This window comes from Bos taurus, chromosome 1, assembly GCF_002263795.3.
Source record: "Bos taurus isolate L1 Dominette 01449 registration number 42190680 breed Hereford chromosome 1, ARS-UCD2.0, whole genome shotgun sequence".
Taxonomy (NCBI): Eukaryota; Metazoa; Chordata; class Mammalia; order Artiodactyla; family Bovidae; genus Bos; species Bos taurus.
Genome location: NC_037328.1, coordinates 127,081,349 through 127,097,602, shown reverse-complemented (window position 1 = coordinate 127,097,602; position 16,254 = coordinate 127,081,349). Strand labels below are relative to the sequence as shown.

Genomic DNA, 16,254 nt, shown 5'->3' with positions numbered 1-16,254 from the left:
ATTACAGAGGGCAATAACCTTCCTGTGAAACTGGGAGGGAAATGCAGTTATCAGGAACTCAGGGACAGAGCAAGGGTCAGTCAGGAACAAGCAGATGGGCAGATCTTGGTTACTAGAAATCCAGAAACCAAGGTCAAGGCAGTTGCAGGAAAGAGCAAGACTAATCTATTCTGAGCCAATGAATTTCCAACAAGAGCTTGAGAGTTGGAAGCTTCTGGCCCATTGCATCATCCCTAGAATGAGATGCAACCCTGAGCCTGGAGGTGGGAGCTGGGAAGAATCAGGAGTCAAGGAAGAGTTCTAAGACAAGTTCATTATATTAAACTAATGAACTGCTCCCTCAGCACCTGAGCTGCAGTCTGAAAAGGCTGACAAACTGCTTCTCTAAGAAGAGGACCTATTTACTTCCAGGATCTAAAGGGAGCTGACTTTGGAAAAAAAACTATGAAGACAATGTCTTGTGTTCAATGTGTGTAAACCCTCCTCCAACCCTCAAGTTAAGCACAGTCAAGGACCTGTAGTTCTTTCTCAAGGGCAATAGATAATATTCTGAACCATATCCTATGAGCTGTCTTATAAATACTGAAACCCAGAAATCAAAACACGTTCAGAAATCAAAACACATTCACTTCAGAAGGCTGGCCCATCCAAGAAGTCCAAAGTGCCCACGTGCTATCACCTAACTAAACCCCTCTTACAAACTTTGTAAGTAAGCACTTGGCCTTAACTTCCAAAGTAACTGAGAATCAGTTACTATTTGTTCATCTGGGGAACATAAAAAGAAGTTAATCTCTGCTGGGATTAGCGTGAGTGAATCCATCCCTCAAGAAGCCATGCTCTTGAAGGGGGATGTCCTGCAGAAGAAGAACATGGGGCAAAGGTGGGTACTGAAGCTTGGATCTAGTTTCCTCCTGGTCCGTGCACATTTGTCTTAGAACTAAGATCCTATCTTTCTAATGTTCTGTCATTTTATCTCTCAGCAACACCCACAGGACTTCCACTAATATATGTGTGTGTGTGTGTTAGTGTGTGTGTGTGTGTGTGTGTGTGTTTGGTTGTGCTGGGTCTGCATTGCCGTGTGCAGGTTTTCTCTAGTTGTAATGTATGGGCTTCTTGTTGCAGTGGCTTTTCTTGTTGTGGAGCACAGGCTCAGTAGTGGTGGCCCATGGGCCTAGTTGCTCCATGGCAGGTGGAATCTTCCCAGGCCAGGGATCGAACCCATGTCCCCCACTTTGGCAGACAGATTCTTAACCACTGGACCACCAGGGAAGTCCCCACTATAATATTTACTGAAGACACAGAGTCAAATCTTGGTGAGAATCAAAGGCCATCTTATTTTCTACTAGTTGGATCAGCAGGACTGCTGTTGTCCTTCTCTGCTTTTTCAGTTTGACTTCTCATTTTCATTTCCTTTCCCACCTTCCAAGTTTACGTTAGGTGCACCTGCTCTCAAACAAAGGCATGGAAATAAATCTCAGAGTTTACACCAGGAGGATCAGAGCATCCTGTTAAACACCGAAACATGTCTTCCCCCTGGGAATGAAAACATAAATGAATCCTCAGGCACCACTGATTTAGTGAGCTGAGACAGCGAGAGAGAGCGAGCTGTCACCAGGGCCTTCTTCTTTTCATGATATCCTAGACATGTATCAGTTTCATTTGGTTATTTCACAGAGCTCTGTAAACAGGGCCAGTATAGCCAGAGCAGGGTTGAAAACATTTCAGTTGCACTTGTTTCTCATTTTCTGCATGTGTTTTCCCAAAGGCTGCTTTCTCAAAGGGAGGCTGGGGAGAGGACCTTTCTGTTTTCTCTCTTGCTGCTTCCTACACAGTCAATGGGAACATCAGAAATATATGAACAATTTTTAGTTTTGTCCCTTCCCATTTTGCTTAGGAACTCACATGCTAGAGAAATTGTTTTCTGATCTAACTCCACCTGGATTTGGGTGGTATTTGGGAACCTAAGTCAACTACTATAGGTTGTATCTACCCCTTCTCTCAAGTTAGGTAAGGGGTGTTGCCTTCCAAGAAGTGGAATGTGCTTATTTTTCCTTGGCCACTCAGAAAAGCAAAACTTTGTTTTAAATGTCACTATCAAATCACAGTATCATCATAAATCTTATATATAGAGGTGGATCACTTATATATCTTGACAATCATATAGCCTAAGGGTTCTTGACCCCGGCTTGGAGGAGTCTATTAACCCTCAAAGTGTGAATATACAGGTGGACGTTGTGCCAGGTAGGCTATGTAGACAATGAGATGGCTATTTCTTTCTTTCTCAGAAATCTGAAAATGTAAGGAACAAGCCCCCCAAAAATGGAGGCTCTTGGGAGATCAGTTTTCTTAGACTCATAATTTTTCCTCCAGTCTGAGCTCCAATCCTTGGTGCTTTCTTTTAAAAGAGGCCTGGAGATGGAGTCAAGAAGAGTGATGTCCAGATCTCACATATAGGGAGCCCTGAAGAAATGTTAAATGAATCAACGAACACAAGAATGACTCTAGGTTGAAATGTTAGTTGTTGTTTTGGGGTTCTTTGTTGCTGTTGCTGTTTACTGGGTGGTTTGGTTGTGTGTGTTTTGTTTTTTTTTTACCATACTGTGCAGCATGTGGGATCTTACTTCACCAACCAGGTATTGAACCAGGGGCCACCTGCAGTGGAAGTTCAGACCCCTAACCACTGAACTGCCAGGGAATTCCCTGAAATGTTAGTTTTTTAAGGCATTTAATTAAATAGAAGTCTGTAGAATTTATCTCCCCATTCCTCTTCCTAGTTCAGTTCAGTTCAGTTCAGTTGCTCAGTCATGTCTGACTCTTTGTGACCCCATGAATCGCAGCATGCCAGGCCTCCCTGTCCATCACCAACTCCCAGAGTTCACTCAACTCACATCCATCGAGTCGGTGATGCCATCCAGCCATCTCATCCTCTGTCATCCCCTTCTCCTCCTGCCCCCAATCCCTCCCAGCATCAGAGTCTTTTCCAATGAGTCAACTCTTCGCATGAGGTGGCCAAAGGACTGGAGTTTCAGCTTTAGTATCATTTCTTCCAAAGAACACCCAGGACTGATCTCCTTTAGGATGGACTGGTTGGATCTCCTTGCAGTCCAAGGGACTCTCAAGAGTCTTCTCCAACACCACAGTTCAAAAGCATCAATTCTTCGGTGCTCAGCTTTCTTCTCATATCCATACGTGACCACAGGAAAAACCATAGCCTTGACTAGCCGGACCTTTGTTGGCAAAGTAATGTCTCTGCTTTTGAATATGCTGTCTAGGTTGGTCATAACTTTCCTTCCAAGGAGTAAGCGTCTTTTAATTTCATGGCTTCAATCACCATCTGCAGTGATTTTGGAGCCAAAAAAAATAAAGTCTGCCACTGTCACTATTCCAAATTTCTTAACAACGCAATTGAGAGGGATTGACCACGCCACCAGGTCAAGAATGGACCCTCCTGGGCTTCATCCAATCAGCATATTACAGCTCTCTCCCTGGCCTTCTCAGTTGGTTTAGGACAAACACAGTACCCAAGTCAGGGCGGTGCTGGGGGGTCAAGAAGACTGTATTTGTGAGTTTTATTTAAGCTTTGAGGGTGGCTTTGAGGGTTCTCTCTTTTCTGCTGAGTTTATACCTGGAAATAAGTAGGCCCAGAAGCTTCTGGAAACTAATCCTAAGGTAATAGAACCAATGAATGGAAAGCAAGGATTTACTGATTTTATTTGAGCTCTGGGTCAAACTTTTCTCAAAGTTGGACTTTACACTAAGTTCATCTGCACATTTTCCTTATTGTTTAGGTCACATTGAACTTGCTTTCTGTTTCTTTCTGTGGAAAGATCTTAGCTGATATAAGCTTATGTGATTTACAGGAAGTTGAAACACAATATGCATTTATGGGGATTTCCTAACTCCCAAACTGTCATTTAACCAAAAGACCATTCTCCTCATAATATGCCCAATAAGGCAGAGTTATATACTTGTACACAATGCATGAGACATAATGAATTTGTGTAAAAGTAATTACCTATGGTAGCTATGGTCCTATCAGAAGTTGATTGCAATACAATAATTAAGAATCAAGGAACTTGAATGTCCATGGCCCTGGAGATATTACCAAGACTCTTAGGAAATAGTGCTGCCTAAAGTGACATTTAAATCTTCCTTCATGTTCCTTAGTCATATTCTGCCATAAGGGTGGTGTCATCTGCATATCTGAAGTTATTGATATTTCTCCCAGCAATCCTGATTCCAGCTTGTGCTTCTTCCAGCCCAGCGTTTCTCATGATGTACTCTGCATACAAGTTAAATAAGCAGGGTGACAATATACAGCTTTGACGTACTCCTTTTCCTATTTGGAACCAGTCTGCTGCTCCATGTTCAGTTCTAACTGTTGCTTCCGGACCTGCATACAGGTTTCTCAAGAGGCAAGTCAGCTGGTCTGGTATTCCCATCTCTTTCAGAATTTTCCACAGTTTATTGTGATCCACACAGTCAAAGGCTTTGGCATAGTTAATAAAGCAGAAATAGATGTTTTTCTGGAACTCTCTTCCTTTTTCCATGATCCTTCCTCTGCCTTTCGTAAAACCAGCTTGAACATCTGGAAGTTCATGGTTCATGTACTGTTGAAGCCTGGCTGGGAGAATTTTGAGCATTACTTTACTAGCGTGTGAGATGAGTGCAATTTGCAGTAGTTTGAGCATTCTTTGGCATTGCCTCTCTTTGGGATTGGAATGAAAACTGACCGTTTCCAGTCCTGTGGCCACTGCTGAGTTTTTCAAATTTGCTGGCATATTGAATGTAGCACTTTTACAGCATCATCTTTCAAGATCTGAAATAGCTCAACTGGAATTCCATCACCTCCACTACCTTTGTTCATAGTGATGCTTTCTAAGGCCCACTTGACTTCACATTCCAGGATTTCTGGTTCTATGTTACTGATCACATCATTGTGATTATCTTGGTCATGAAGATCTTTTTTGTACAGTTCTTCCATGTATTCTTGCCACTTCTTAATATCTTCTGCTTCTGTTAGGTCCATACAATTTCTGTCCTTATTGAGCCCATCTTTACATGAAATGTTCCCTTGGTATCTCTAATTTTCTTGAAGAGATCTCTAGGCTTTCCCATTCTATTGTTTTCCTCTATTTCTTTGCATTGATCACTGAGAAAGGCTTTCTTATCTCTCCTTCCTATTCTTTGGAACTCTGCATTCAGATGCTTATATCTTTCCTTTTCTCCTTTGCTTTTCACTTCTCTTCTTTTCATAGCTATTTGTAAGGCCTCCTCAGACAGCCATTTTGCCTTTTTTGCATTTCTTTTTCTTGGAGATTGTCTTGCTCCCTGTCTCCTGTACAATGTCAGGAACCTCCATCCATTGTTCATCAGGCACTCTGTCTATCAGACCTAATCCTTAAATCTATTTCTCACTTCTACTGTATAATTGTTAGGGATTTGATTTAAGGCCATATTAGAATGGTCCAGTGGTTTTCTGCACTTTCTTCAATTTAAGTCTGAATTTGGCAATAAGGAGTTCATGATCTGAGCCACAGTCAGCTTCTGGTCTTGTTTTTGCTGACTGTATAGAGCAGATCTCCATCTTTGGCTGCAAAGAATGCAATCAATCTGATTTCGATGTTGGCCATCTGGTGATGTCCATGTATAGAGTCTTCTCTTGTGTTGTTGGAAGAGGGTGTTTGCTATGACCAGTGCGTTCTCTTGGCAAAACTCTATTAGCCTTACCCTGCTTCATTCTGTACTCCAAGGCCAAATTTGCCTGTTACTCCAGGTGTTTCTTGACTTCCTACTTTTGCATTCCAGTCCCATATAATGAAAAGGAGAAGGAAATGGCAACCCACTCCAGTGTTCTTGCCTGGAGAATCCCAGGGATGGGGGAGCCTGGTGGGCTGCCATCTTTGAGGTCGCACAGATTCTGACACGACTGAAGCGACTTAGCAGCATAATGAAAAGGACATCTTTTTTGGGTGTTAGTTCTAAAAGGTCCTGTAGGTCTTCATAGAAGCAATCAGAAATAAACTGTCAGGTATAGGATGACATACTCAGAAGGATGCTTGATTAGGGAATCAAATACCTCAAATTTGGTAGGAGATTACAGTTTTATTTTAAAAAAAAACCTGGGCCTAAATTTTGAGTTTCAGATTATTAATACTATCAAGGTTTACTGAAAAACAGTAAAGTATAAGACATTGTTCTTAAGTCTGCTCTGCCCTTGTACAAGGAAATTTTTCCTGGCCCCTCTTTGGTTAGAGTTTTTCATGATAGCCATAAATAGAAAAATTATAGGGTATACTACTTTAGCATATTACATGTCCAAGGGGCCTAAATATTTAATAGATGGCTTCACGTGACATCCTTTTAGTTTGAAATTTGAATTAAATTAGTAAGTTGCTTTGTAAGAGACATATAACACAAAAGTAAACCCAAATCCACAGGAGATTGATGGCTTACTCTTTCTATGACTAAAAATTGTTTTGTGTTTTTAACAGAGCTCTGTGGGGTTTACATTTTTTAATTAAGTAGAAAAATCAATACAAAAAACTAAATGTATAGTTTATGTGTGCTAAGTCATCTTCAGTCGTGTCTGACTCTGCGGCCCTATGAACTGCAGCCTGCCAGGCTCCTCTGTCCATGGGATTCTCCAGGCAAGAATACTGGATTGGGTAGCCATTCCCTTCCCCAGGGGATCTTCCCTACCCATGGATTGAACCCCGATCTCCTGCATTACACTGTGTCTCAACTGGTAAAGAATCCGCCTGCAGTGCAGGAGGCCTGGATTCAATTCCTGGGTTGGGACGATCCCCTGGAGAAGGGATTCCCACTCCAGTATTCTGGCCTAGAGAATTCCATGGACTATATAGTCCGTGGAGTTGCAAAGAGTCGGACACAACTGAGCGTCTTTCACTTTCTCCTGAATTAAAGGCAGATTCTTTACTGTCTGAGCCACCTGGGAAGCCCAGAAAAAAGCAAACCTATACGTAAACTAGACAATCAACAAGGACCTACTCTATGGCACAGGGAACTCTACTTGAAATTCTGTAGTAACCTATATAGGAAAAGAATCTGAAAAAGAGTGAATATATGAATATGTATAACTGAAGCTCTTTTCTGTACACCTGAAACTAACACAACATTGCAAATCAACTATACCCCAATATAAAAGAAAAATTAAATTAAAAAAGAAAAACTAAATCCATGTCACTAGCCCTGTGCCACTAGAAAGGATACTCAAACACTGAGATTATATAATCATATTTTCAAACCCTCCAAGAACTGCTCAAAATAATACTGTCTTTTAGTTTGCTTTATATTTGGAAGAGTTTTCTGCTGGTTTTAATTGATTTCCATTTAACAAAAGAAGCACGTCTTCACCATATGACTAAACTTGTTTAGGAACTTAATGCCAGTCTTTGTGGCCATGGAGTATACTTTCTGCTTGAAGCTATTCTTCTCCCTTCAAAACCAGTTGCTCTCCTAGCCTGCTTACAGTTGTTATTTTAGGCCTATATATGTGTGTGTATGTGTATATGTATATACATGTGTATATATACACATATACTTGTCCTTGTTATAGATAAAATAGCTTCTCAAATTTACCTAAGGTTACTAATTAGAATACAATAATATTATCTTATGTTCCCATAACTCTGTTTCCCATTGGTTCAGCTTTTCAAATTAAAAAAACAGTTCTTTTGAAAACATTACATCTATACCTTCTTCTGGTTATTTTTCAACTAAGTGAATCAGAAGAATGTGCATCAAAAAATTGCCTATCCTTTGCCCCCATTTAAAAAAAAAACCCAAACATTCTATTCTGGAAACTTTCAAGGATATACAAAGTAAACAAAGCATAATGAACTTCATGTACCCATCATCCAGTTTCAAAAAACATCAGTATTCTGCCATTGTTTCACATGCAACTTCACCTACTCCTGTTAATTTGTATAGCCAAATTATTAATTAAATAATCTTTCACATTGAGTTGGTCATTTGAATTTATATTTCATTTAGTAAATAACCTTGTTAGACCATATCATACACTGTTTTATAAGACATCGAACACCGTGTATGATAGTATTAGAAATTATTACCCAACAGCCTTCCCCCACCATTTACAGAGCACTTTCTGGGCTCATGGTTTACGAAAGCACTGGTTCATTTAATTCAAGATAATCAACAATGCGAGATCTGCCCTTTAACCTGCAAAGGAAGTAGAGATGCTGTTTGTTAAAGGATTAGTAAAAGCATTCAAAATTAGAATCAATGTGTGGAAAAGAACATTTTCTGTGAAGAGGAATATGTATTCATGACTGTGTTTCTCAGATACAATAAAACGCCAACACAATTATAGCTGTCGCTTGTGGGAAAGAAAGGACTTTTATTAAGAAAGGAAATCTTAATATCTATTCTCTGAAGGACAATGGTCTTTCAGTGATTTAGTACCACAGTCCTAGTTACAACACTAAGTTATAAATAAGACGCTGTTTTAAGAACTGGAATACTTTTTTCTGTATACATAATTGTAAAATTCAGAAATAAATGAAGAGTTTTAGCAAAGTAAAAAAATTGAGAGCCAAAATATCTTGCTTGTGCCCACTAGAAACTAGTAAATGAATTCTGCTGACTGGAGAGCAGACTGAGCCAGTGGTCCACAACTACTTCTTCCGCATTCTGCCTCATCCAGCTTTGCGAAGTTTCCCCAGAGCTTTGTCATCATTCACCGTGGAGGCGGTAATTGGGTGGTGGAGGAGAGACGGACACTGAATCACTCTTGTCTGATACTTTAAAAAAAAAATCAATTTATTTATTTTGGCTGTGCTAGGTCTTCTTTGCCGTGCGGGCTTTTCTCTAGTTGTGAAGAGCAGGAGCTGCTCTCGAGTTGCAGTGCATATGCTTCTCATTGCAGTGGCTTCTCTTCTTGTGGAGCACAGGGTCTAGGCACACGGACTTCAGCAGTTGCAGCGTGTGGGCTCATTAGTTGTGGTGCACAGGCCTAGCTGCCCTGGATCAAACCAGCGTCCCCTAACCGCTCGGTCGCTTAGTCATGTCCAACTGTTTGCAACCCCATGGACTATAGCCCGCCAGATTCCTCTGTACATGGAAAATTCCAGGCAAGGATACTGGAGTGGGTTGCCATTTACTACTCCAACTTGGCCACCCTGACTGCCACTGGGCCATCCTGACTACCACTGTAACACCAGGGAAATCCAAAATAACTTTGCTTTCACAAGGGAGACTTAAGTATGGTAAAGTAAATCTAGAGGGAATAATACTGCAATTAAATTTGATATTTCATCTGCTCGTACCTGGTGGGCCAATATCCCCCAATACACTTAGCATATTCTCTTCCAAGTAATGCTCAAGAATCATGTATCAGAGAAACAAATAGTTGCTGTGTTTTGAATTAGGATGTAAACTTTTCCCCAACTGAAATCGGTTAGATTAGTTATTACACTAAGCTAGCCATGAATTTTGAAAACACTTACTGAATTATATTTTTATTTACCTAATTGGAAAAGCATTATGTACGAAAAGCATATTAATGACCATTAAAAATATACAAACTACCAATCTCTGGCAGCGTTCAATATCTTTGAAACGCTGTTTCATAATGTTCTTGTTTACCGTGTTTCTGTTTGCGCCAGGTTATTTCCCGAAGTGTGCTTGTTAACACACACACAGTATCAATAAAGCAGATGGTTTTATATTTTATTTCAAACAGACTCTGCATCTTTAGTGTTGCCCAAACTAGAAAGCCTGCTACCAACTCCAGCAATATTTTAGCTGTCCTCTAATTCATAGTTCGATTTTAAATGAGACAAAAATACTTAACTACTTCCATTCCTCAGTTCCTTTTCAACCTTATTTAGGAACTGTAGAGATGCATTCTAGTTTGCTTGCACAATATTTTGCTATTTCTAATACCATTTTCATGCCAAACTTTACCAAAGTCTTCTACAACTCTTTTGCTGTCATTGGTTCGACAAAATAACTGGATTTGGTCATAATTATAAATTTAGCTTTCCTAAGCACAGGGGGAAATCACTTTATAATAAGATATTCTTCTATCCCTTTTCAATTTGTGAAAGACGTAATTCCTTGCTTTGATAAACAAAGTGAGGAAACAAGAGAAATACCAGAATTTTGTTATCCATTTACTCCTTTAATGCATTTGCAAGCTGTTTAAACTCTCTGATAGACTATAATGCATCATTTCCAACAATAAGGTGTGTGCTACATTCCTTCATTCATAATTTTTATTTGCTGATAAAACAGAGGCGGTGCTCTATTTCTGTTCTCTAAAAACAAAACAAAACAAACCCCCACCTCCTGCCCAAACTTCCATTTAAATTTTTTTATGCTGTCACAAGTCTCAGAGCACAGTACTCTTCAGCTCCACCTCGTGTAGGAAAACAACGACTGCACCCTCAGCTCTGACCAAAGGGAGCAACCATGCAGTGGAAAAGATGAAAAGTCAGGAACATTATTTAGGCATCAACACTAAACGAAGAATTGATTTCCTGTACAGCCTGAGTGTTTGAGAAAAAGCAGATCTTAACAGCTGATAGGAACTTCAGGAAAACATATGTATTGGTTTCACTGATAAATTCAATTAAAGCTGGAGAAAACTATACTGAACTTACTTAACACTGGCAAACTTTGGATGAAATCCCCATTGACCTAAGATTCCTAGTTGACTCCTTCAAAAGAGCCAAGTCAGGGCGTTCTCTGAGCAGCGGTATGTAGTACATCAAACACCTTCACGAAAAACTTCAGCCGACTATCTTTTAAGTCACGTCATAGAGCCCAGAGGAGAACGCCTGGAAACGGTTTGCGGAGAGAGGGGTGAGGTCCCCTTCTCGGTGAAGGCGACTTAGCTGACTGGAGTAGTTTCCGTGCTCTCCTTGTCCCGCGTCGCAGCAGGCCAAGAAGCGAGGGGACCCCGGGTCCCGGTCGCCCGCAGCATCTCCCCAGAGTCCTCCTTCTGAGAAACCTGTGGGTCAGGGACGCTCATCTTTTGCTTGTCATTATAAACCTGCTTTTTATTAAGCTCTCATGACTTTTTTTTTTTTTTAAGTTGCTTTGCACAGTTTTCGCTCCCTCCGGCCAGGGATAAGGGAACTCAGAGCGTCCCGGAGCCCTGCCGGGTACCGCGGGGAGGGGCGGGAGTGGGGGCGGGGCAATGGGCGGGGCGTCTTCGCCGCGTCCGGCTGCGCCTAGCCGTGGGCGGGAGGCGGTGGCGGCGGTGGCGGCGGGGCCTGAACAGCGCGGGGATTGGCTGCGGAGGGCGGAGACGTCAGGCTCCCGCGGCCGGAGCGGCGGCCCCGGCTCGGCGCGGCGCAGCGCAGTCTGCTTGAGCGCTCACCGCAGCGAGAAGGTTTCCTCTGCCGTCGCGCCTTCCGCCGCCGCCGCCGGGCTTCGCCGCTAGTGCCGGGACGCGCCTCCGGGCTCCTCGCCGCTTCCACCCCCGCGGCCGCCGCTCCTCTCGCCGTCGGCACACACACCATGACGAAGACAGACAAGAAGTCCTTCAACCAGAGCCTGGCCGAGTGGAAGCTCTTCATCTACAACCGGACAACCGGAGAGTTCCTGGGGCGCACCGCCAAGAGCTGGGGTGAGCGGGCGACGGTTGGGCACCCGGGCCGGCCGCGGTCTGGGGGGACGCCGGGTGGGGTCGGGTGGGAAGGGAAGGCGGGAGGCGGCTCCCCGCGTGGGGGCCCCAGGAGCCACCGCCGCCCGCAGCGGTCTTCGTCTTGGCCGCCAGACTGGAACGCGAGCGGCAGCGGCGGCAGAGGAGTAGCGTGGCCCCATTCATTTCTCGCGGGGCTGGCGGGCGGGCTTGGCGGCGGGGCCCGCTGGCAGCCCCCGCCGGGCCGCGTCGGTTCCTTCCTCCCGGCCCGGAGCGGGCGCACGTGCTGCCGGGGCCTGAGGCGCCGGAAGCCGGGGACCGCTGCCCGGAGCCCGGAGCGCGTGGGGGCCGAGCGCCCGGCCTCCTTTGTACGGAGCGCGCCGGCCCCGAGAGGCCCTGGCGGAGGCGGCCGGCGGCGCCGAGCGGTTCGGGGAAGCTAGACCCTGCCCCACGCCCGGGGAGAGGAAATTTCCACTCCCGCCGCTATCTTGTGACTCGTCCACGCTGCCACCCCAGCCGGTCGGAAGAGTGTGAACTAGTGTTCAGTGTGTGGGCTGCACGACTGTGTTAAGCACACAAGTACACGATACCCGAAAATGCAGTTGAATTTGTCCAGTGAAAAGACCCTTAAAAAGGTTGCTTCCTTCCTAATTCCTTTTTAGTGACACAGGTTTTCTTCCTTACCAACGTACTTTATTAGGGGAAAGTAAATTCGGTCTGAAAGGCACGGTTTGTTTTTTTGTTTGTTTGGTTTTTTTACCCTGTGCCTTCAAAACGTGTGATGGTTGTATTTGCTAGCAGTTTTCCTCTGCATGGGTTCTTTGTTTTAAAAGAAATATTTAAACCATCCGCCAGTGTGGTGCTGCTTTCGAGTGCCTCTTTTTTTTGGAAAAACTGTTAACGTCTGAATAAGGACTCGTGCTCCCCCCGACTAGCGCTTCCCTCCTTTAAACTTAAGTAAACCAATTTTTTTTCTTTTGAAAAATATTTTGTTCGTTGGTCATGACAGACTTTTCTGCGTGAGAGTATTTCTAGACTGGAGAACTATTTGAGCACGACACTTTGAAAAGAAGCATCAAGAGAGTGAATTAGCTTTGACTTAGGAAATAAACTGTTGCTGCTACTTGAAATCGGCTCTTCTAGAATAGGAAGGCGGCTTAAAGCCCTATTACAAGTTGCAAGGGGGCCTTGGAGGGTTTTTTTTTTAAGCTCAAACCCTGCTTCAGAGATGAGGAAAATGAGCCCCAGAGAGGTTGTGATTTCGTTTGTGTAAAATTATATATTCCACAGAACCAAGAAAAGAACCCAGTTGTCCTTTAATCCTAGTCCAGCGGTTGTATTATTTTACAGATGCCTTGCCTTACTGCATGGTAATCACGATTTTTATTCAAATGGCTGTCTATGGGGAACCCACTAGTGTGATGAGGAAATAGATCTTGCATTTAGAATTAAGTGGAGGGGGGGCTGTAAACAGTTATTTTTGTTTTTAGAGTGTACTTTTTGCTGAAGAAATATTTGAGTGGTGAAGAGGGATGAATTTGTGTAGACTACCTTTCTCAGTTCCAGTACTAAGTGTCTTCGCTTTGTTAGAATGACATTTTTTTTTTTGAATGACGTTTCTTAATGCAGGGTGTGCTCTTTAACCTTTGTATTACATGCTGTTGGGATAGAGATTTTATTTGGTATCAGAGAATGGGATTATGTAAGGGCAGTGGAAGGAGTACAGGTGAAGTTGGGATTAGATTTAGAAGAATGAAGGCAAGACTCTTTATTTTCAAAATGGAAATTGTCAGCAAAGAGTAAATTTCTGCATTTATTGTAATAATAGTAAGGCAACACTGAATGGGATAAATAGGTGAGAACTGTCCATAATCCTATCCCAGCAGGCATAAGGACACTCCAAGGAGATGTTGGGGAGTGGTGCCTGTAGGCTGGAATCAGCGCTGTGTACCCTCAAGCATGGGGTCCACCTGGAGAAAGCGTATCCTCTGGCCTTTCTTTATCAGAAAGGTAGTGTATGAGTGAGTTGCCTGATCTCATTACCCCTGTTAGACACTCAGTAGTGCCGACTCTTTGCAACCCCATGTAGTGTAGCCCATCGGGCTCCTCTGTCCATGGAATTCTCCAGGCAAGGATACCAGAGTGGGTAGCCATTCCTTTCTCCAGGGGATCTTCCCAACTGGAGAAGTCCACTATCCACTTCCCAGTGGAGAAGTGGACTATAGTCCACACTATGTATTTCAGTACATGTGTGGGCAGACTTAATGCATATAATGTTATTAATTTTTTAACAGAGATCATACAGTAAATTATGCTTTATAATCTTTTGAGTATATTGTGGGCCTCTTCCTGTGTTATTAAATAAAGATTTATATCATTTTTAATAGCTGTTCCATTGTATAGTTACATGTTTGTTTTTTTTAGTTTAACATGTATCTTATGTATACATGGGAGATACCTATGGTAATAGAAGTAATTCTTCATTTTTTTTAAACTAGTGCATATTTTATGTACTGGGCCCTCCTCCCCCCATTCCTTTATCCTTGTGCATTTTTGTAAATTGATTTCCTTGAAATATGTTTCTACTGGTGGAATTTCTGGGTTGCGGATAATCTGTGTACCTTTTATATTCTGAAAGTGTGTTATAGTTTTTTTTCTTTTTAAACCTCATTTGTGCAGATGTTTTGTTTTGCTTTTGAAATTAATGAGGGAGGGGATTATTACATCTTTTTTTGACCTGGGTAGATTTGCTGGGCTGCTGGCATATAGAGACAACCTTTCTCTACCTCAAGGGTTCTGTAAAGACATTCATTTAAGATGTTTTCTGATTTTATCTTTTACATTCAAGTCTTCAGCACATTTGTCCCAAGTGAGGTTCCTTTCTAAGTGCACTGCATATTAATATTTAAGAAGCAATCTTGCCCTTTACATTTGGGATAAAGTGAAAATACCTCATGATCCATGTCATTGCCGTCTTTAAAACAGCTGTGTGAGGATTTTGACTAGGTTCTTATATATTTGGCTAATGTGTTTCACTTGGTTTCAGCAGTTTCAGAATGTTTATATACATGTACTTTATTCCATTTTCACGGCTTTCTAATGTATACCGTGTAGGTGATCAAAGTGTTCCTAAGAGCTGATATCCAGGCTGAACGTAAGGGCAAGTCAGGAATAGTGGAAGTATTAGTCGCTCAGTTGTGTCCAGCTCTTTGCGAGCCCATGGACTGCAGACCACCAGACTCCTCTGTCCATGGAATTCTACAGGCAAGAACACTGGAGTGAGTGACCATTCTCTTCTCCAAGGGATCTTCCCCAACCAGGGATGGACCCTGGATCTCCTGCATTGCAAGCAGATTCTTTACCATCTGAGCTACCAGGGAAACCCATGACATGATGTCATTTAATGACATCTGCCTGTAGGCTTCTTTGGCCTTCGTTATCTTAAGGTTATCTCTCAGTAGATGCTTTAATGATAATCTTAAACTCAAGGTACTGATTCCAAGCAGGATCAGGATTCTGGACTGAAACTACTAACATCTACATTTTGTTCATATGCTTCTCTTTCATTGTAGGCCCACGAATTGCAGTTTTTTTCAATCACCTGCTCCCATTCTGGGTCATGCCTCAGTAAATGTTCTGCTTTGGAGATCAGGCTCCATCCCAGTCTTGTGTATTTGACTGTAAGGGAGAAGGCAAGTGTGTTTATTTTCCCAGTTTTGTAAGGTATTCTTTCTCTGGTGGAATGTTGTATCAAAGAAACTTTACAAAAATTTGCACTGTTGGAAAAGTAACAGGCCTTGCCTTACCCTGTGGGCTGACTGTAAATGAAGGTCAAGTGGTGGGTGTGGCAGCAGCAACTGCTGAGGCTAACTGAGCCATCACCTGGCAGGAGGCAGCACTTCCTGGGTTGATGGAGGGAGGGGGAAGTGTGTGTATTGTAGTCCAGATACCTGTAATAATAGTGTGGTGCGGAGAAGGCCCTGGCACCCCACTCCAGTACTCTTGCCTGGAAACTCCCATGGATGGAGGAGCCTGGTAGGCTGCAGTCCATGGGGTCGCTAAGAGTCGGGCACGACTGAGCGACTTGACTGTCACTTCACTTTCATGCATTGGAGAAGGAAATGGCAACCCACTCCAGTGTTCTTGCCTGGAGAATCCCAGGGAAGGGGGAGCCTGGTGTGCTGCCGTCTATGGGGTCGCACAGAGTCAGACATGACTGAAGCGACTTAGCAGCAGCAGCAGCAGCAGCCTGTGCGGTCACTAAGTCGTGTCTGAGTCTGCGATCCCAAGGACTGTAGCCCACCAGGCTATGTGATGACAATAGTATGTGCTTTACTGTGTTACAGAGCAGCCTCCCCTCACCCCCAAAATAATTTGATTTCTTTGAAATTGACTTTGGATTTGCAGCTTTAGAATTAGTTGTATTAAAAGCAGCTAAAAAAAATCCTTCTGTCCTTAGTAACATCTTCACTGTGGTGTATCATCATATTTAAAGACCATTTAACGCTTTTATTTTCCAAACAATTTTATTACAGTGTGCCAAAGTACTTGGCAGTACAACTGTATGAAAAGGGGGAAAAAAGTCACGTGTACAATAATTTTTAAAAGTGAAGGTTACT

At 42.9% G+C, this 16,254-nt stretch overlaps 1 protein-coding gene across 2 annotated transcripts in view; it reads left to right on the top strand.

Annotated features, from left to right (window-relative positions):
- Positions 1 to 728: 728 nt before the first annotated feature.
- Positions 729 to 16,254, top strand: part of ATP1B3 (ATPase Na+/K+ transporting subunit beta 3) — a 46,786-nt gene continuing 31,260 nt past the window's right edge. Inside the window, exon 1 of one of the 2 annotated variants that reach the window (XM_024990053.2) lies at positions 729 to 880. In XM_024990053.2, the coding sequence (XP_024845821.1) occupies positions 850 to 880 (31 nt within the window). In that variant the 5' untranslated portion in view covers positions 729 to 849. Of the gene's footprint in view, positions 881 to 11,347; positions 11,621 to 16,254 lie in introns of those variants that run through there. The other variant, NM_001035393.2, reaches the window with a different exon arrangement.